Source organism: Strongylocentrotus purpuratus, unplaced genomic scaffold, assembly GCF_000002235.5.
Source record: "Strongylocentrotus purpuratus isolate Spur 01 unplaced genomic scaffold, Spur_5.0 spur5_scaffold_12, whole genome shotgun sequence".
NCBI lineage: Eukaryota > Metazoa > Echinodermata > Echinoidea > Camarodonta > Strongylocentrotidae > Strongylocentrotus > Strongylocentrotus purpuratus.
The window spans coordinates 29919938-29942223 of NW_022145597.1; the positions used below are offsets into that span (position 1 = coordinate 29919938).

Sequence of the window (22286 nt, forward strand, 5' to 3'; positions counted from 1 at the left end):
GGGAGTCGAACCCGATACCTTCCAATTGCCAGGCGTTTGCCTATCCACTAGACTAATGTGTCACAGTGGTAATTTTCATGTATTTTTTGATATTGATACTTATTGTTGTAGATGTAGCAAAAGACGTATTCTAACTAATTCAGAGAGTCGCTTGTTAAAGAAAGAGTATCAAATGTTATTTTCTCCTTTGTTGAGGAGGTGGGGGGGGGATGTCCCCTTTAAAAAAAGGAGATGGACACGTCAATATCATGGGGTAAAGAAAAAAAAATGAAAAATAACATGAGGTATAAAGAAGAAGCTGGGAGTCGAACCCGAGTACATACATACATTACGTTGTGAAGCGATCAGTCTTATCCACAAGACCAATTTGCCTCACTGCTACTAACTGGTTCACTTCTTGGTGTTATAGCACTTTCTGCATGTTAACGACTTTTATATGTTGATTTACTGATTTAACGATTTCGGGATGCATAATTATTCATATTTTTGCAGTCCGATGTTGTCAAGATTGCCCGTAAATGTTTTCTTTCAGTTACTGATATTTCTGATATAATAGTGAGGTTTTATGTTATTTTCATTTATTTTGCAATCTGCTGACTTAAACTTCAAGTGATATGACAATAGGCCACTGCCCTGACATAGCATAATGAACAGGACACGGATCTATTCAATTTAGGATATGCTACGAATTCTGTAACAGGGCACCAATGAATAGGGAAGCTTGGCTATTCGATTCTGTGTTCAATAGCTTGCACCTGCAGCATCAATTAATGAATTGAAGAAAAAAACCCGACCCTCCCTTCATTGACGGAATATTTTTGTCAATTGCGAGGATTACATAAGAGGTAATAATATCATTCCTGACATTGCAACAATGACCGCATTATGTTGATGTATTGTCCATAAAGGTACTGAGAAGGTCTTTCTCCTTGTCTGCATGGAGGACACGCACTTTGAATATCCCCATATAGAAAAAGGATAGAATGAGGCTGTAGTCTCATTTAAAAAAAGGAAAGCGATTTTGGGACAGTTCAAAATAATGCTGGGAAATGGAAATTAAAATGATACCGTTTTAAAAACCAGTTAGATATGGTTTTTGGACAAGAAGCATGAGATAATTCATTGCTCGGCAATCTGGACTGTATTTGAAACAGAGCATCCAATATTCCTGATATTTAATAGTATACTGTCAATGAAAAAATATAACTAAAAAAATAATAATAATGGACCTCTTTACCCAAGGCTGTGTGTCTTTGTCGAGCACAAAATGATTCTGCTCGGGTATGCAGGCCAGTTGTTAGCCCATATTGGGCTTGAATAGACTTGAATTGAAAGACCCTTTGTTTCACCTCGCGAAGTTTGGGCGTTTTCATATGAGGAGTAAAACCTTGCCCATCATTGAATTCATGTTGTAAAGTTGTTTACAGACTGGAAAAGGATAGCATGGGAGTGTACAGATTGAATAAATGGATGCAAGTAGTACTGAAAATGTAAAAAACTTGTTTGACCTGGCAATAAGGGACTCTTGAATGTAGTTTGAAAATTGGACATGGCTTTGGGGCTAACGCTACCGGCCACCGGCTACGCTGACGACCGCCAGCTAGCTGACGACCTCCAAGAAAAAAGAAAAAAGAAAAGAAAAAAAAAAAGACCCCCCCCAAAAAAAAAATTTAAAAAAATCAAAAAGACCCCCAAAGGGGCTCCCTAACAGCTTTTTCCTACACTCAGCTGCTCCCCCTTCACCATAGGCCCTTTTTCAAGTTTTTTTGAGGAATCCATTGACATATTGTGCATTGGAACCCTTTCCCATACATTAACAATCAACAACACCAACAATAATTATTTTATCACACCAAAATTGGAAAAATGATTAACTTTTAATATCTGGCTTTTGGGCTTTAAAACAAAATACACTAGCTGGGGATCGAACCCGATACCTTCCACTTACTAGGCGGTTGCTTATCCACGAGACCACTTTGCCTCACTCCGATTACCTGGTTCACTTTTAGTTGTTAACACTGTGTTTTTAGTTGTTAACACTTTCAGCTAGCTGACGGCAGGCGCAGCTATACCCCCTAAAGGCAGACGCGGATCCAGGGCGCCGGGAGGACCTCCCCCCCCCCCCCCCCCCACAAAAAAAGAGAGAGAGAGAGAAGGAAAAGAAGGGAAAGGGAAAGAGGAGAGAAAGGGAAAGAAAGAAGAGGAAGAGGAAGAAGAAGGGAAAAAAAGGGGGAAGAAGCAGATCAAGGGCCGAAAGGGTCTTGGATCCCAGCTGTCACCCCCCCCCCCCCCCCCATTACAAAATAAGAGAGAATGATGAAAAGGGAAAGAAAAAGGAAAAGAAGAGATAAAGGGAGGTAAAAAAAAGGAAGAAGAAAAGAAAAGAAGCGGGATATCAGTTGCAATTTTGCCGCCAACAAGTTGTAGTTCAGAGGGGCCAAAAGGCCCTAGACCCCACGCCAATAAACGCTACGCTCTGCCTTATCGTAAATACTACTTCCCCAACCTACTTAGAGAAACGTTCAGCGAGGCCTGCATAAAAAGTGGGTGGTGCGGGGTCTTTTTCTACCCCCCCCCCCGAAACGTTTTTGCTTATTTCGCCACTGCCGGTGTCACCATTACGTACCAATATTTGGCTAGCATAATTTGAAATTGAGGCCCCCTAACAAATCCTAGATCTGCGCCTGGGGCCCCCCAAAGGGGCTCCCTAACAGTTTTTTCCTACACTGCTCCCCCTCACTCTAGGCCCTTTTTTTTCCTTTTTTTGAGGAATCCATTGACATATTGTGCTTTGGAACCATTTCCAATACATCAACAACACCAACAATAATTATTTTATCACACCAAAATTGGAAAAAATGATTAACTTCTAATATCTGGCTTTTTTGCTTGAAAGAAAAATTGTAACTGATCTCCCCTACCTTTCTTCTTCCTCTTCCCCCCCCCCCCCCATACTTCTCTCACCCTCTCTCATTTAAGTTTGGTGAGGGAGGCAGGGGCCTTTCGCCCCCTCCCCCGATCCACACGATGTTGATGGGATTAATCGCAACTGATCTCTGCTTCTTTTCACCCTTTTCTTTTTCTACCTCTTTTGTGTTCCATTTTAGCTCTCCTCTTTCCCTTTCCCTTCTTTTCTCTCTTTTTTTTTTTTTTTTGGCGAGAAGGGGGGGGGGGTCTGGGGGGGCAGAGGCAAAGGCCTTTCTCCGCGATCTTGGGGGGGGGGGTAGTGAGCACCTTTTTTTTTTTGGCCCTCGAAATTTTAACAATTTGCACCACCCCCCCCCCCCCCCCCCCCCCCCCCCCATCCCCCCTACTAGATCCGCCACTGCCTGTAGTTTCATCCCTAGCTAGCTGGTTAAGCTGAATATGGATTATCCAGTCGTTTCATTCATTAAGTATAATTATACTTGTATCAGGGATAATGAGAGTACATCCCTGTTTGTTTTGACAATGTATACGTGTGGACTAGAGTACGGACATTCGGTGCGGCAGGAGGACTATTGGTGCGAGACCTCTTCAGCACAGATTGTCCGTCAGACATTTGAGGCGCGCACGGAATGTCCGACACGGACATTCTGCGCGGATAAAATCCGCACCGATCGTCCGCTCTCGATCGATCTCTAATAGTCGGACGATCGGTGCGGGTTACATTCTACGCGGTCACACCGGCCGAAATCGCGGGGGGGGGGGGGGGCAGGGGGGGGGGGGGACTTCAACTGTTATGGTCAATGTTTGCCAAGTACACCTCTACCTAGTGGATCTTAGGGGGGGGGGGTCACGGCCCTCTCTTTTGCTTGTCATAGAATTATGGTGTATATATATAGAACCCCTATTCAGCTAGAGCTGTTAGATATTTGACTTCCACCGGCTTCTTCTTTATCCTATTCAGGGTTTTCTTTTTTAGTCAGTGATATTATTGACTTGCCAAAAATCTTTTAAATTCAGAACGAGACCCCCCTCCCGGCAAAAAATAAATATAGCCTATAGATCTATATCATCTGTTTTTATAACAAGTGTCTTTCAGAAAAATTAGTTATCAAAACAATTTTTTTTCTTCAATTACTAAATCTATCTCTTTCCGACTCCACCATCTACATTAGAAGTTAATATGAAGAAAATAATCAGAGATTTTAAATGAAGCACAGCATGTCTTGCGGATAGGCGCTCGACCAGCTACATAGGCTACGCCCTATATATAGTGCTCTTTTTTCATTTTTTTTTTTTAAATCTCTCAAATATAAATCGATGTTCAACCCCTTTTCATTTCACTAGAAGTATACATTGTTAATGTTATTGTTTTAATAAAAGGAGAGGAACTGAGGGAGCGGGCCGGGGGGGGGGTGAAAGATAATAAGAGAGCTGGGAGAGAGAGAGGGGGAGATAAAGAGAGAGAGAGAGAGAGAGAGAGAGAGAGGCGGAAAGAGAACAAGTAAAGAGAATCCAATATCAAATAAAGTTAGTAGTATGAAGAAAAAAGTCGATCCACATAATTATTACAATTAATTTAAAATGGATTCGGGGGCCCGATATTAAAAATTGGGCAATTATATAATTATTATTGTGGCTGATGTTTGAGAAAGAGGATAAAAGCACTTAATGTCAATAAATTCTCTGCCTCCCCCTCCAACAGAAAGAATTTCACCCAAGTGTTGCCATGTCAGGAATTCACGTTTAATCCCCTTAGTAATCCTACTGAAAAAAGTGCTGAACGAGCTCCGCTTTTAAGTTAATACCCTTTTTGAATTAGGTACTCTTTTAAAGTCCTTGATGCTATGGCTGGGAAAACACTGGCAGGCGCGGATCCAGGGGGCCGAGCGGGCCTTGCCCCCCCCCCCCCCCCTGCAAAAAAAAAAGAGAGAGAAGAAAGGAAAAGAAGAGAAAGGGAAAGAGGAGAGAAAGGGAAAGAAAGAAGAGAAGAAGAAAAGAAAAGGGGGAAGAAGGAGATCGGGGGAGGGGGGGGGGGGCGAAAGGGCCTTGCCTCCAAGGCTGTTGCCCCCCCCCCCCTAATAAAAAAAATAAGATAGAAGGAAGGAAAGAGAAAGAAAAAAAGGAAAAGAGGAGATACTGGCGTACTGATACGGGGAGGAGGGGGGCTTGGGGACATCTAATGCTGAAATGACATAATTTCCGAGATTTACAGCCATTACGGCGGGGATCGAGAGCCTGGACCCCCCCCCCCCCCCCCCTTAAAAAAAAGTATATTAAAGAGAAATAAAAAAAGAAAGAATAATTAACTGCCAGTGTCAACAAATAATGAGGCATCAAAATATGCTCATCTGATGATAATTTAATGTATAAAACCCCTGAGCTTCTGGGGGCTCCGCCCCCTGGACCCAACACCAATTTGTGTCCTGCCAATGTCGAAAGGTATAAGAATATGTTCATCTGACAGTAATTAAATCCCCTACCCCCTGTTCGGTTGTATTAAGCACATTTTTTGTTTTGCTCTCTAAAATTAGAAAAATAGAAAATGAGCCCCCCCCCCCCCTTGGCACACAAGGGGGGGGGGCTTGAGCGCCAGGGGGGAGGGGGGCTCATCTCCCAAAAAAGGTAAAAGGTGTTTGAACACGTTTTTTTCCGGGGGGGGCCCTGGATCCCCCACTGGTGTTTTACATGGTCATTCCAGTCAAGTTTTTCATTGATATATTCACCAAGGAACTTTGTACATGTCTTTCTCGCTGTAGAAAAAAACACATCTATTTTATTATTATTGTGGTGGGCCAGTTAATGAGTTGAAGAAGACAAGTTCGAATATAAATGAAAACACAAGAAGCTCGGAATTACAGTTGAAGTCCACTTTATTAAATATATAAGTCAGCCGAAGCTCCAATCGTTGCAAACGAAGAGTATTATTATTATTATATAAACATTGTAAATAAGCTGCTTCTCTCAGAGGCTGGGCGGCCCTATTGATCGTAACTAGCAGCACATCCTACTAAACATGTTACAGGAATGAAATAAACTCACCACAAAATCCCGCACATGGCATATAGTACTACAGCACCCGAAGAGTTTTAGATATCCCGCGATATACCCAGCCAACCAGGAGGACCCTTACGCAGCCAACCAATTACAAGACGGGATACATACAATTACCCTTAGGTCATCCAACCAATTAAAAGAGGAGTTATACCTTTAATTAATTATAACCAATGACAGAGCATCATAGATACAAGTAATTTGAACTAGTCACCGACAAAAATGGGAGGAGTCTATCTCTTCGCGAGAATGTCGCGTCACTGGCAAAACAGTCTATTGTCTAACGTGTTATTGGAAATGAACACCTGTACATCTTGATGCAGGAATTCATTTCCAACGTGCGTATCGAAATGAACACTTTAATCTAATGCAAGAATTCAAAACCAGGGGTTGTTTACCAGTTCCCGGCATACTATTGGAAACATAATTAATGCTATTTAACTTTTAGGTGTATACCAAGTCAAACTAATAATCGTACCATTAATCAACCCAGCCCGGCTCTTCTATGGCTCTAGCGCCCCCTTTAGCCACAAATCGCCCCTACTAAAATGATCTTTCACCTGGAGATCGCACAAAATTGAGATAAAATATTAGATTACCAACTGGGAATCATTTAACCAAGCAATACATATCTTTGTTGCTTTAAAGCACAATTTTGTCAATATACCATCTACACAGCATATTTGGGCTGCATTAACAAACACTTCAATAACAAGAAGAAAAACAAACAAAAAATTCAAAAAAAATACACAAGAATGACAGCTAACATCCTCTTTGCAATGTCAATTACTGATTACCTATGCATAATTACATTAAACAACAACATCTATCTGTTTTAAACCAATCGACCAGGAAGACCCACGAACGCCATGTCTTGCGCGCCCCGTAAGTGCAACCCAGCCAACAGAATATAATGTCAGGATGATGTCATGCCCTTCCTCTTCATTGGAGCTGGATATCCCTAGACCTCCAAATCAAAGGCAAGCAAAAACATCATCCCTCGATCTTAACTGCTCCCAAATATGGAAAGGTATAACCAGAACAAAAACGACAATACAATGACATCGCGCAAGGTCAACTGGTAATTGTAATAAACAATTTAACACAACCAATGACATATGATACACAAATCTACAGATCACCCGGTAACCACTATACAAACAACCTACATGCATAATTATATTCCCTAATACCACTCTGTCCTCAAAGAGTCATCATGAGAACCAAACATCTCACTGGATGCAAGACATGCCTTATTATATATATATATATACATACAATGATATACCTACAATTAACACCTATTCTCATAACCCTGCATAATATATTGATCTAAAAATCCCCAGCTTCAACTGCAACCAGCAGTGTGTAATCATCAAATCGAATCGACTCGTAACTAACATTACATTACATCACGTATGATATATATGCAATAATTAATGTCTACTAAATGTAATGTAGACTCCAACCGCTTATTTTTTTATATTTTTTTATATACAGTTACCCCAAAAAAATAACAGTAAGTGCCAACTTGGAACAGGATGGCTTTAAAAAAAAACGAAACATCTGGCAACAATAATCTGGTACATCGCAAATATATGAATGATATCAGGAAATACATCATACAGGACAACTAATGGAGCTGGATATCCCAAGACCTCCACAACGTACTCCGTATGATGTCACCCTCTATCTTTACAATATAAAATACGTGTAAACCAATCTATAAGTTTCACACCAACATATTTACACATGAACTCTGATATACTGAATTCCTAACTACATATTCATATCGGTTATTTTGATTTCTAAAAAAAAAACATATTTTCAGCGAAAACATTGGAATCATGAATCAAATCAAAATATACATGTATCTAACACCAAAAAGTCGATTGAAAAATTTACAAGCCAGTTTGACCGTCCGGGCATAACCGTGCATCCCCAGAGAGTTCAGATGCACTCCGTCAAGACTGTATCTGCATGGGTGCTTGTAGGCCTCTATGAGGCCACACCCAGACACAGTCCCGACGGAACACCTCACCCTCCCCCAACTTGTTGAATAAACAAACTCGTTGGTTGTACTCCTCCAGGGATACACGGCTACCCCGGAACACATTTGTCCGTGGGAGCACCGGGAGGATAACGGTCACCAAGGGCTTTACCCCCCGGCGACCCAACTCCTCCAAGAACTCCCACAGAGCAAAACAAATCATTGGTCCCCATGTCCAAGATAAGTACATCTGGACATCAGTGAGGACTGGATGTAATTGAGATAATATTCTCGTCTGGAATGTATCCTGTCGAAGGATAATCCTCCCTGGCCAAAACACTCGACCCTCAAATGCCCTGATCTATTGGGACTCGCAAAGTGCCATGCACTCTACCTGTGAGACGTCTCACAAAACTATGACCAAATAACAGGTATTTCATGAAAATAGTAAAAAAAACATCGTTAGGAGCGCCCAGCCTCTAAAAAAAATGCTTATCCAAAACAAGTGACCAGATGTATAGTCAAAGAAGGAATTATAACATCAAACATTTTTTTCCAATAACAGAAAAAAAATTTGAATTACATTATCTAACCGATTTGGGTAGACCATATGGATTTGAACGTTTGCCTTGTGTGGCACGCGCCGAACAGTGAGGAGGAGGAGCGTCCCTAGTAATAGTTACCCCACTTCTGGCTTGTTGTATATTAGGAAACTTTAACCTGACCTCATATTCCTCTTCGGAACTACTTGTATCCTCACTACGAACATGAACATCTGGTTCATCACCAAAGGGTGACATCCTTAATAAAGTATGATGCACCATTCTGGCAGGACCGCCATGCATTGGGCGAATCCTAAATACATCTTCATGTTCATTAATCCAAACTACAACAAAAGGATCTTTCATATAAGTATCCTTAACTTTATGACGACCTGGAAAAGCACATTGCTTAAGGTATACTACAGAACCAACACTTGGTTGAATAGGAGGTACATGTATGCCTCTATCATAACACTTCTTATTACGCTTAGCTACAGTCTTAACATTATCTTCTACTATGCTCTTAGCTCGGAAATAAAACTCCGCTTGAGTCTCCACAAAGTGTTGATCCCAATCAATTAAATTTTTACCTAATAAAAAATCTAAAGGAATGCTAGCAGGCCTCCCAAACATTAGTGAATATGGAGTAGCCCGTGTAGAAGTATGAGGGGTGGTGTTATATACAAAAACCAAATGTGGCAATAATTCTGGCCATTTGTGCCTGTCTTGGACACTCAAGGACTTAATTAACCCGAAAAGTGTACAGTTAAATCGCTCTGCTTGAGCATTACCTTGCGGATGATAGGGGGTAGTATGGGACTTCCTTATACCATACAACTTGCATAACTCTGCAATAATCAAAGATTCAAAATTCCTACCTTGATCACTATGAATCCTATTTGGGATACCAAACTTAAAAAACCAATGCTCCTGTAATACTTTGGCTGCAGTGGTGGCCTTCTGATCTTTACAAGGCACTGCCTGAGTAAACTTAGAATACACATCCGTTATAACTAAAACATCCTCAAAACCACCTTTACCTTTATCTATTTTAACAAAATCTATCGCGACTACTTCCAATGGACTAAATGCCAAAAGATGTCTAAGGGGTGTTCTTAATTTGGGTTATCTCTCTTTTGTGATGCAACAATGTTTACATCGAGCGACGTGTTTAGCTACATCCCTCGACATTCCCGACCAAAAAACTTTTCGACGTAATAACGCATAAGTTCTCTCTCTTCTTTGATGCCCCCAAACTGAATGGGCTTTTACCAGAACTTCTTCATGCAAACAATCGGGTAATAGTATTTGGGTAATCTTTCCCAAAATAGGATCTGAGATATGTCAAACTAATAAATTGTCTTCTACGTCTATACAGGACCACTGCTTAAGGAGTTGTTTCACTCTTGGTGATTCGGATGCGGATGGAGCCTAGTATTCCCCAGGTTTCCAACGATACTCCACACGCGCCTAAATACAACCAAGCACAGAGTCCTCCCTCTGCATTAGCCCTAACTTAATGTTACCTAGAGAAGGAAATAAACTAGGAGGGTTGGAAGGGGGTGTGAGTGGTTCTACACGATCCTGCTGAATTCTAAAAATAGATGAATGCAAAACTTCTTTTGTAATATCATCATGATTGACAATTGGATACTCTGGGTACCGACTAAGGGCATCAGCACACCTATTCTTAACACTTGATCTAAACTTAATCCAAAATTAAAAGGTGCCAACTGGGCTACCCAACGTATCTCGGTAGCCCCGGATTGTTATCCGTAAATATTACAAATGGGACTCCTAATAAGTGATCTCTAAACTTGTCCACTACTGCCCACTTTAATGCTAACAACTCTAATTTAAATGAACTTAAATCTGGGTATTTCTTTTCTGTTTCTTTTAATTGCCTACTAGCATATGCTATGGGATGACGCCTTCCATCCTCCCCTACTTGTGATAAGCAAGCCCCTAAACCTTTCAGGGAAGCATCAACTTCTAAAACAAAACTTTTTGAAAAATCCGGATAACTCAAAACTGGTGCCTGAATCAATTTTTTTTGAGCAAATTACATGAATCGTTCATTAGAGCATTCCACTCAAACTTAGGTAGTTTTCCCTTCTTTCCTTTTACTAAAGGGGGAATTAACTGAAACAATGGTACAGCTATCTTAGCAAAATTATTAACAAAATGTCTATAATATCCAGCTAATCCTAAAAATGAACGTAACTGATCAGCATTTTGAGGGATAGGCCAATTTTGAATTTTGACAATTTTGCTCTAATCCACTCGAATGCCACTAGCATCTACTACATGCCCCAAGTAATGAATCCTATCTTGAAATAGAAAACATTTTTTACCTTTCACTTTCAACCCAAATTCATCTAATTTTGCAAACACTTTGTCCAAACGCGAAATCTGTTCATCATTACACCATTACATTTCAATCATAATATTTGCCTTACGTACATTTGACACGGATCATTGTTGTTTTGCAAACATAATATTAAGATATAACACTCAGACATATTTTACAAGAACAGAAATACAAAAACAAACATTGGTACATTAAATGCGATATATAACGTGTAAAAATTCACTTCCATTATTGGTATTGCAACTTTTCTTCAATTAAGTTAAGTACTTTTAGCTGTCTTAATTTAAATGAAAAAGGGAACATATATCATCAAGGCACTCTTTAGGTAAAATGAGGTGCTCTGTCATAGACAGACTACCTATTGATTTTGTCAGAATTTTCTTTCTTTCTTTCTTTTTTTTATTTCTCCGCACTTTTTGTGCTGATGATTACTCAAAATCGGTAAGGTCAATTTCTTTCAATTTTGGCACAGTCATAGGTCCTTGTTATAAGACGTATCCAAAACATTTTCAAGTTCATCAGATTATCGTGATGTCATCCAGGCGCCATTTTGTGAAATTTTCTAAAAATCAACTCATGATCATATCTTCATTACGGAAAGTAATTTCTCATTCATATTTATCATGAATAAGGTCAATATCCGTCCAGTCAATTCCAGGTCAATAAACACGTGCGACATCAGACACCCCCATCTCATTTCTCCAATACTTAAAGCTTTAATGACCTCATGACCTTTGTGATGACTTTGTGACCTCCTGTCCTTTGACCCTTTCATGCAGAGCTCTCATTCAGGTCACCGTCGATGTCAAAGTCATACGGGTTGGAGGGGTTCCTCTCGTAGTACCCTGCCCTGGCCACTGCAAGGAGCTTGGCAGCCTCAGACTTTCCTGTCTCCACCACCATGGATCCAAATAGGCTCTTTTCATCCTTGAGGAGGACATAGGGTTCATCAAACTCTATGATACGACCCTGGTCCAGCACCTAAAATCGAAAAAGACAAATAAAGCGGAGTACATGACAGATTTTTTAATAGAGCATAACTTGCCTCTAGCTGTTGTTGTTGTTGTTGTTGTTATTATTATTATTATTTATTATTATTATCGCTGTGGTCAAACTAGGACAAGGTCCCTTGTTTGACCTTCAGGCAGAAATGCAGAGGGTGGGATCATAGATGTGATAAAGAGTAATCCCCACAGTCTTGCTACAGATGGGAGCACTCACATTGAAGACTACAAACTGTACCCTCTGGTTGTGAAATATTTCGCTGAATCCCTCAGGCGTGTCTATACCACATTGATGTCTATGGTCGAGATTAAACAGTCTACTGCAGCCAAGATTTTTGAAAGACTGGATCTGGATCTGGAATAGTGCTGTAAGTCAGACGCTATGTTCATGTTCGGTTCGGTTCGGCAGAGTTCGGCAATTTTTAACCGAACTTGGTTCGGTTCGGGGTTCGGTAATATTATAGCAATCAGCATTATAGCCACGGCAGTCGGCACTGGGCAGGCCGGCCGGCCGGGCCCGACCAGCACGTAGGACTTCTGCCCACTCCTGATGAAAAACACTGCTTCCGACAAGCATGATTTTCACATTAGAAAAACTGCTCTAAACGTAATTATTTGTGAAGAAAAGTACTACTTACATCTGTATTTCCGTCTTGAATCGTGTTTTATTTTCAATTTTAAAAGAATCATGTTTTCAATTTGTCAATAAATAATATTTTTAAAAGATTTTCCGAGACGGTTGTTGTCTGATATTAGAGTCATGAAAGCTGCCATCTTGAATAGCAACTCAGGCTCGTCGATAACTGTTTTTTATAAGTGTTTATTTTCAATAGGAAAAATATAAAATCCCTATTTTTCCTAAATAAATACCATACTATAATATATATTTATTTCATTATTTATATTGTAAAATTTGTCTGAATGGGTTTGAGCTGAACTTGTTTTGATCAGCGCCTAGATCACGCATATTGTTTATGGCTTGCGATCGCGACGCAGCAGAGGTCAGGATTTGGGATTTAAATGGCGCCAGTGAAGTCGCTCCCACAACTGGATAGGCATAAATCACAAAGGCGGAAAATGGGAAAAAAGTAAATATAAAATGAGCAATCATGACATGAAGATTACGTACAAAATGACAAGTTTATTAGCTTGCGAAAACATTAAAAATTTTCTGCCGAACATCCGAACCAGGCCTTTGTGTTCGGTTCGGTTCGGTTCGGTTCGGTTCGGTTTGGAAGTGCCATGTTCGGCGAACTTCCATTCGGTTTGGCTGTTCGGCTACAGCACTAATCTGGAACTATCCAAAAGAGGTATCAGCTGGAGCTGTTTGTCATTTGATGCTGACAATACAAATGTCATGCAAGGTACAAAGTCTGGGTTACATGTAGCATATCATCTGAAACAAGCACATGAAGACATCTACATGGTTGGTTGTGCATGCCATTTGATGAACATTGCAGCTGAAAAGGCTGCAAAATCACTGCCAGTGGACATTGAAGAGCTGCTAGTGGATGTTCACTTCTACCTTGAGGAATAGCAGCAAGAGGAAGTCAACATTGAAAGAATTTCAATATTTTCATGATGTAGAGGTACAGACATCATAAAGCATGTGATAGCACACGGTGGCTTTCCTTAGACTTGTGCATCAATCGACTTCTTCAACAGTGGCCTGCATTGGTGGCATTCTTCTAGAAGGAAGTATCTGGAACTGCACAGACAAAAATCCAGAGAAAGAGAAGGGCATCTTCATCATCAGCACCTGCCCAAAAAAGCCAAATCAACTTAACCTATCATATCAGGAAAAAAGAACAATGCAGGAGTTACGTCTCTATCTGTCAGATGCATCAACCACATTCAGATCCTCTATCACATCCAAGAAGGAAGACCTAAAGAAAGGAGTATCTACACTTATTAGTTCTAAGAAGGTTAACACTGCATTCTGTGCATTCAAGATTTAATTTTTAATGCCAGTTTTCAAATTTACAGTTATGTTCTTGCTATTATTGTTATTATTATTATTGTTTGTACCCTCTTGTATCCTTGAATGTATGTATATATTGTTTATGTTGCTTGTATATATGTATGTCACTCACCAGTGGAGGACAAATTTCTGTATTGTTTAAATCAGACAATAAATTATCTTGAATCTTGTGTTACCAAGGAAACTGCTGTCATGAAAAGCAAACCGGCTCAACCTCCTATATTGTTTTTCATGAAGAATCCACCAGTAGTAGCCTTGACAGTTGCATCCACAAATAAGTCTAAAGTGAAAGGTGCAAGGAAAGCAGGGATACATGTAGGAGCTGGAAAACTTGTGGCTGCAAAAGTAAGCTTCATGCATTTTGTATATTTTATGTTTAATGATGCTGCCTATTACCAGTATGTATGAATGTATCTACTGGTACATGTAGTATATTTATCCTCTTATATGTCGTGTATTTGATGTTTACATGTATAATGCTGTATTTTAATCATCATGATGTATTTTACCTTGTAAATGACCTGCAATTCAGCTACGGCTGCAAGAACGTCATGTTGAATAAACCCTTATTGAATTGAATTGAGAAAAAAGTGAGCAGTGGTACCACCAAGGGCAGTGTTTCAGTAAAGAAAAGTAATCCAGCTACATGTTAACCCTCTAAATCATCGAAGGGAAAGACCTCCATCTAAATCTGTGCAAGGTACAAAGAGAAAACAGAAAGACAGACAGACATCCAGAGTTGATTCCAACAAGGAAGCATCTTCATCTAAATCTGTGCAAGGTACAAAGAGAAAACAGACAGATCAATGCAACTGGAGAAGGAAAAGCAAGGAAAACTAAAGAGAAGAAAATTGACTCTATTATAAAGCCAAAGACGAGACCTCAACGAGTTGTGGAAGCACTCAGTTCAGACAGTACAAAGCTTTACTGTCTGTTTTTATCTGCATCCAAACCAGCAACCTACAAAGATCTTCAGGAGCAAAAGAAGATTGCAGAGGGGGAGGTAGCTGGTACCTCCAGTTCAAAATAACAGCCTTTTCACACAGGTGTAAAATTCGTTAAAGCTGATTAGATTAAAGAGCTTTAAACTAAACAGCTTTAGATACATCATTTACACACAGACAATTTCGGTGCGGTCGTTTGAGATTCACTGCTCTTTAAACGCTCAGTAGGGCCATTGCACATTTAAGAGCAGTGCCCGGTCTTAGCTCCGCCCAGTTAAGGACGTATATCCGTTCAGATACAAAATATCTTGCTCTCTCTGCGTATCTGCAGCCTGCTCTGACCGGCGAATAGGTCGCAGCTTCGTATCTGTCCGAACATTGTATAAACGACGTTCACAAAGGGAAAATTTACCTTAACATTATCTTAACTGGGCTATTTCAGACCAGGTTTTTACTAATATTTACTAATATCTTGGCCGTTTCACTGCCGATCGCTGCGAAAATTTGCGTACATGTCAAGTAAAGTGTATAGAATACTATGGCAATTTCAATTTTTTGAAAAAACCACTCATTTGCATATTTATGGTAATTTATGCAAATAAGGTAATAAAATTCACATTTTTGCCAATAAATCATACATTATTCATATTTAAGCATTCTTTTTCACTACATATATTTTTAGACCATTTGGAATATCACAGGGGGGGGTCAAATTTACCCCCCCCCCCCCCCCCCCCAGTTAATGTAGGGTTAAAGCTGTTAGTTAAACAACTTTAAACTAATCAGCTCTAGATATGATGAATTTTACCCCTGTGTGAAAAGGCTGTAAGATTGGTATGGATTTCAGAGTATTATTTCCTTTTGTTCAGACAATAAGTTAAGTTTTCAAGTTCTGTTTTACCTTGGACCATGTATGGAAGCCACTGATGAAAAAATGCTGGGAGTGTTTTTGTTGCAAACTGACTCCGAAATCGACTTATTTTGTGCCAAAGGGGTAATGTAATTTTGGGGGTCAGTCTGTTGTCGGTCTGGGGTTGGTCTGGAGCAGAATACAATACTCACCAAGACACGGTCACTATCCATGATGGTATTGAGTCTATGGGCAATGGTCAGCACTGTACACTGCCTGAACTTCTTCCTAATGGTCAGTTGAACCAACTGGTCAGTCCTGTAAAGAAAACACATTCAAGACATATAATTCAGTGTTACCAAGGGGGACTATTCAGGTATTCAAACTATTACAGTTGTGATATACAGATCAGTCAAAAACCTATTGTGTTTTTTACAACCCGCAGATCATACAAAATGCAATTACCGCCCAAAGACCTCAAGAAATACCCCCTGTGAGGGAAGTTTTCCAAACAAATTGTTCTGCTGAATCTAAAAGGCTTGCCACACTCCACCCAGGTGTAATAAATGGGTAGCTGGCAGGAAGAAATTTCTTGAATGCTTGATTGCTTTCTCATGGTAGCAGGGCTAAAGCCGGAGTAATAATAAGATTGCAGGGCCCTCAGGGAGAACAAATTGTGACGAGGCTTCCTGGAAAAAAAGACATATTTATTGTTATTATTATTATTACATGTGCACGAAAAAACATATTGTCTTTGCATTGTATATTCACCTAGGGTCTACATTAGCCGTGGCTTCGTCTACAATGAGGATCTTATTCTGATGTAATACCGCCCTCGCTAGGCAGACCAGCTGCCTCTGTCCGACGCTGAAGTTTGTCCCTCCCTCGGACATTGCCATCTCCAGTTTCTCTGAGTTTTCTTCCACGACAGGCTTGAGCTGGACCTGGACAATTCATCACAAGGCCGGGTTAACAAAATGATATAATTGAGATAGAATAAAATGAAATAATTAGGAAATTGGATGGAAAATCAACACTAAGGTCTGCATGATGACAACCCTCCACCCTCCCCCCCCCCCTAAAAAAAAAATACCCTCAAGGACGAGTACTCCTAAACATATCGTCCGCCGGCTGGCAGAAGGGCGTTAATTATTTGCATTTAAAGTTTTGTTTTATAATTAAACTACTTTCCGTCCCGAAAATTGGTTTAAAACTTAAAACACTAATAGAAATGTTATAGTAGAACACGGCCACATTTTTTTTTTGGAAATAAGTAAGTTTTATAAAAGTTTGAGGCAATTTAGGGCTAACGCCCTTCTGCTTAATGCTTCATTTTTTACCTGAAATTCAAGCTTATGCCCTTCTGTCAGCCAGGCGACGATATGTATATTGTAGCCCCTTAGGACATCTAATCCAACTGAGTGTGATCTTCTCATAACTCTATGAGGGGACAGTTGGTCACAGTGAGTAGAGGGGGGGGGGGGGGCGGGGGTTGCCAATATCACACATGACCAACAAGTTAACTATTTGTTCTATTTGTATACCATCAACAGGGCTTAAATTAATCCAAGGCCACCAAGACCATGGTCGTGGATGCCCTTTTGATTGGCCTCAATGCCCCTCTTATTGGCCTTGGAGATTTTTTGTGCCCTTTCCAATTCTTCCTATTTGTGCTGTAATACAGGAATGTGCCCTAAAAATATTGAAATTTAAGGCCTGCATCAAACCTATCTCAGTGGCCATTGGAAATCTCTATGATAGTCATGTACATGTATGTTGAGAACATGTAGTACCGGTAGTCATGTATTTGTCTCCCGAGAGAGAGAGAGAGAGAGAGAGAGAAATGTGTGTTGTAGAACTTGTCTAGAAAAGCCACCTGTCTACAGTGACCACTTCCTCTGTTTTCCTTGGCAGGTCTCAATAGACAAGTTTGACTGTACTTGTAATTTGAAATTGGCTCTCATACAATCATGTACCACACAAATCTTATGTATTTTTATTGTGCAAATGCTACTTTTTTATATCCACAATTGTCATGTGTTTCCTTGTAATCCATCTGTACTGGAAAACCAACTTGTGTATGGTAACAATAAATAAAGAAATAATAAAATGTTGCAAGCTCTTCATCCTACCTCTTCCAGTGCATTCCACATATCCTCATCTGTGTGATGGTTGAATGGGTCTAGGTTCTTCCTGAGGGTTCCACTAAATAACACAGGATCCTAAGAAACATTAAGAGGACATGGTTTCCGTGGCAATGACCTTGAAAATTTCTTCACATATACAGTGATTCCCAGTGCTGTTACGTGTACATGTGTATATCAAAGTAATGTAGACATAATAATTCTAAGTAGCTCTGAATGAAATGATGATTTGTCTCTTTTAAAAGAAAGAGTAAATAAAACTGAATGTATAATAGACTGTACAAAAAGTAAGAAAGAAAATGTCATTCTGTACAAGAAACTAATACCAACATTTGCATTTGGCTACATGTACTTGACGCTCTTACTTTGGAACTAGCACCAAAGGTGCTATGCATTATCAACAACTCTGGTTTTTTTAATTTAAATTATGTTATTATTATCAAGTATTTGGCATCACCTGTGCCTGGGAGGGGAAAAGCGAACTGAATCACTGTGACCCTCGGGTCTCTCCTCCCAGTATAACTCATTGGGGGTGTGCAGGTGACCCATCAATTACACCGGGGTTTCCCCTACTCTTACACAAATAGTGCAGTGGGTTCTTAACATGCACAGGTGGTGACTCTCCTCTACACGAGGCCTCCATTTAACATCCTAACTGAGGGACAGAGTGTTTACCACTGTAACCCAGTCTGCATCTTTGAAACATGGAAGGGGCACGTCAACATCACGCAGGCTTCAGTCATCTGCCTTGGTTGGTTTTCAGTCAACAAGCAGAAGCTTTACTTACTGAGCCAACATATTAATGAATCATAATTTCAACTATATATTGATCTTTCCTTCTTAAACCGAGAATCTCTCAACACAGTCTCACCTGGGGTATAAATGATATGCGTTTCCTCAAGGCATGGAGACCGATTTCTGTGATGGTGACACCGTCGATCTTTAGGATTCCCCTGGGCTCCGTCAACCTCATGAGGGCAGCCATCAGAGAACTTTTACCTGCTCCTGTCCTACCGACGATACCAACCTATTGCCAAATATACACCAAAATAACGGTTGGAAAAATACAAGCATAACCCTGGACATAAATGTACACCAAGAATTATAGTCATTGGTGTTACGTTGTCAGTTGATTTATATACCAACATAACCAAAATTAATAGTTATAGAGAGAACTTTTACCTGCTCCCGTCCTGTCGACAATACCAACCTAACACCAAACATAAACAATTAGGTGTAAGATTGATATTAATCTAACACCGCATATACACCAAGAATAATTGTCATTAGGCGTTTGATGTGCACTACCGTATAACACCATCTTAAACCCAGAATCATGGTCATCGTTGTTAAGATAATACCTGTCTAACTCCAAAAGTAAAGCAAGGATAATAAACATAGACAAAGGGTTTATTGCTTCACATTTCCGTATCACACAGACAAGTGAGTTCACTCAAGGGCTTTGTTATTACTTGCCATTTATTTACTTGACAAAAATGGTTTCAATTTTTCTGCTGTGGTTTATCCAGGTGGTTTACAGCATCAAATGTGAACAAGGCCTTTCTAAGGTTTTTTGATTTACTGACCTTCTCCTCTGCTCGTATAGAGCATCTGAGGTTCTTGAGGACTAGAGGTCCATCGTCGCTGTAGGAGACCGAGACGTCTTCAAACGTGATGATGCCATGCTTCGGCCAATCAGCATCAGGTTCGTTCTCCTTCTCTAGAGAAGCTTCTGGCTTCAGCTGCGAGTATTCTATAACCCTCTCTGTTGAGGTCATCTGAGAGAGAGAGAGAGAGGGACAGAGAGTCAAACATTGATAAATGATAGACTTTGAATGTATACATAATGCCTCTCTGAAGTAAAGAAATTCTGTCTCTGAATGATTTATTCTATAAAAATCATGGCATTCTGGTTCTTTCTCATTTTCCAGAGGAAATTAGGTTCAGCCAGGAGGAGGGTTCTATAACACCGCCATCAAGGACATCTGAGCAAGAGACAGAACTAAGCATTGATGAAATAAGGAAAGCATATGTCTATGAATAATATGATCTATGAAAATAATGACAATCCGGTAGATTCTTCTTCTCGATAGGGGCTTCAGGCTTCAGGCTGGAATATTCTATGACCCGCTCTCTTCAGGTCACCTGAGAGAAAGAGATTTAAACATTGACACATGGGTTTGTATAGTCTACTACATATGTCATTCAATAAAATTCAGAAGTGAGACTAGTACCCCATTCACAGTGGCCTCAAACACCGCGACAGCAGCGGGACTGTCCCGCTGCTGTCGCGGTGTTGTCTTCAGTGTGAAGGCTCGGACCCGTTATAAACGGGATAACACCGCCTCGCGATAACGCCGCGACAAACTATCGCTAGGTTCGCCTAGCTACAGCAGCGGGACAGTCCCGCTGCTGTCGCGGTGTTTACTCAGTGTGAAGGCTCTCCGCTATAACACCGCGACAAACACGTGTGATTTGTTTACTTACCTATCACTGACCTCTTTTCTCCAGCAATGGGGAACACAAAGTGAAATAGAAATAAAGTAACCAGTGGATTCAAATTGATTTTATTATTATGTAGATATTATAATTATCCAAATAAAAATATTTCACACTTCAAAAAATTAAAATATTCTGACTGGAAGCAATAAAAATGCTAGTTTTTTTAAAAAGTAATATGATCGAGGATACAAAAAGCAACTTGACATGTTTACCTTTTGCGCGCAATTTCAAGCAATCGAAAACCCCGCGCTGAAGTATTTCCGGTCATATCGGGGTCACTCGCGGGTCATGAGCCATGCATACACGTGTTTGTTACGGAGGTAATAAAAATCACCCGCTGCAGCGTGAATGGGTACATGATATTTATCCCGCTGCTGCAGCGGGATAACTTTTCTACTGTGAATGCATTTGTAGCGGTGTTATGGCGGTGTCGCCGCTCCGCTACAACGCCGCTACAAATTTCAAAACCACTGTGAATGGGGTATAAGTCATATAAAACAGAAGGAAAACTTCAACCTGCCTTCTTCCATTATCTAACTATAGTCCAATCTTAAGTACAGCTTTGGGTTTCAATTTTAGTAGCATAGAATTTGACTCCCCCTTAGAAAAGAAAACTCCCACCTGTCTATTCATGGAATGTACTGGGTGCATAAAATGAATAATATACAAATATTTGTAAGTCACTTTTACAAAGCATTTGTGAATATATGCACTGCATGCAGGTTAAGTCACAATTGGATAATAAAACAATTAGACTTGTCAAGTTCAATATCCTGGCTCATTGTGGCTTAACTGAGTGCAGTGCATACATGTTATCGCTCATGCACGAGCTTCATAACATGAACTATTCATTTTATAAATCATCATCACATAAACTAAAGCACAAAACAAAGGATGCAATTAATATCTTAAGGTAGAGTACACGTGCCACTTACATGTACATGTTCTATGGGAGGATGCTACACTTACATGTATTGTGATTTAAGGGCAGGGTTGAGAAAGAGGTGAGTATTAAGATCAAAAAGTTACCAACGGATGTTAAAGATGAAAGGAGATTTAAAGGTAAAGATTAGTTTTGGAAACGCCCCCCTCTCAAACAATGAAATGGAAGCTCTTATTACCAAACATGTGAAAGAATATGTTTTGACTAATTACGTGATGATACAAATTTTGCAGAGAAACTGCCTACTGATTGATATATTTGGACCTGATAGATATCGTGCACGTGTTGTGTAGTCCCATATACATCTTTATGTGTACAGTGCTTGTAACTCTACCAAGACTGGGCCAAATTTCTTATCATTTTGATGATTCCAGAACCTTGCAGTAACACCCAATACCGGTACTTATATGCTAGATGATCAACCTTTCTAATCGATTCCACAACGTTTCTTTCACAATGCAATCACATGACCATAACTGGTCTTTGTCTAGCTTTAAAGCTTACCGAATTTTCTACCTCAGCACTCTGTATAACGCCCCACTGGAAATCATCCATCAGCTGAAGAGAGTAGGTCAATGATAAACCAACCAGAGATGAGTTCAACTCTAATACTACAAAAGAGATAAGAAGAGAATATATTAGTATATGTGCATTATACAATATGATAAACACTCCATTCAATTTATAAGTCATGGACACACACAAAAATACAATTGGCATAAAAAAGAATTCTCTGGCTATTTCCCTAAAAATACAAGAATCCCCCCTGAGAAAATAAAAATATATGTAAGACATGAAGACAAATAACTTAAAGCCCCACTGTACTACTTATGGCTACTTGCTCCTTCTATACAGTGCGTCCCAGAAAAAACGAAACCGAGAATTATCAATGTTTTATCATAACTTAATCACATTTATATTTAATAAATGACACATATTTGGAAATTTGAAATCCTCCTCTTCATTTGATGCAACTTATTATGATTCATATTTCACGCATGAGTGTTAAAATCAATTTGAGGAGAGGGAACCGAAA

The 22286-nt window shown here is 39.9% G+C and overlaps 1 protein-coding gene across 1 annotated transcript; it reads right to left on the bottom strand.

The window, feature by feature from the left end:
* Positions 1-8071: 8071 nt before the first annotated feature.
* On the bottom strand, positions 8072-21902 carry LOC115922768 (multidrug resistance-associated protein 4-like). The gene is made up of 7 exons (XM_030982368.1): positions 21755-21902; positions 19392-19583; positions 18677-18832; positions 17794-17883; positions 16433-16605; positions 15874-15979; positions 8072-11863 (listed from the first exon to the last, which is right to left on the bottom strand). Exons 1-7 carry the CDS (start codon positions 21803-21805, stop codon positions 11654-11656), a joined length of 978 nt encoding a protein of 325 aa, XP_030838228.1. The 5' UTR covers positions 21806-21902; the 3' UTR covers positions 8072-11653.
* Between the last annotated feature and the right edge of the window lie 384 nt (positions 21903-22286).

Coding starts and splice junctions, on each gene's coding strand:
- LOC115922768 (XM_030982368.1), bottom strand. CDS start 21,805: ATGGATGATTTCCAGTGGGGCGTTATACAGAGTGCTGAGGTAGAAAAT. Junction 17,884..18,676: donor GCATATCATTTATACCCCAG/GTGAGACTGTGT, acceptor AATGTTTCTTAG/GATCCTGTGTTATTTAGTGG. Junction 16,606..17,793: donor TGTGGAATGCACTGGAAGAG/GTAGGATGAAGA, acceptor TGAATTGTCCAG/GTCCAGCTCAAGCCTGTCGT.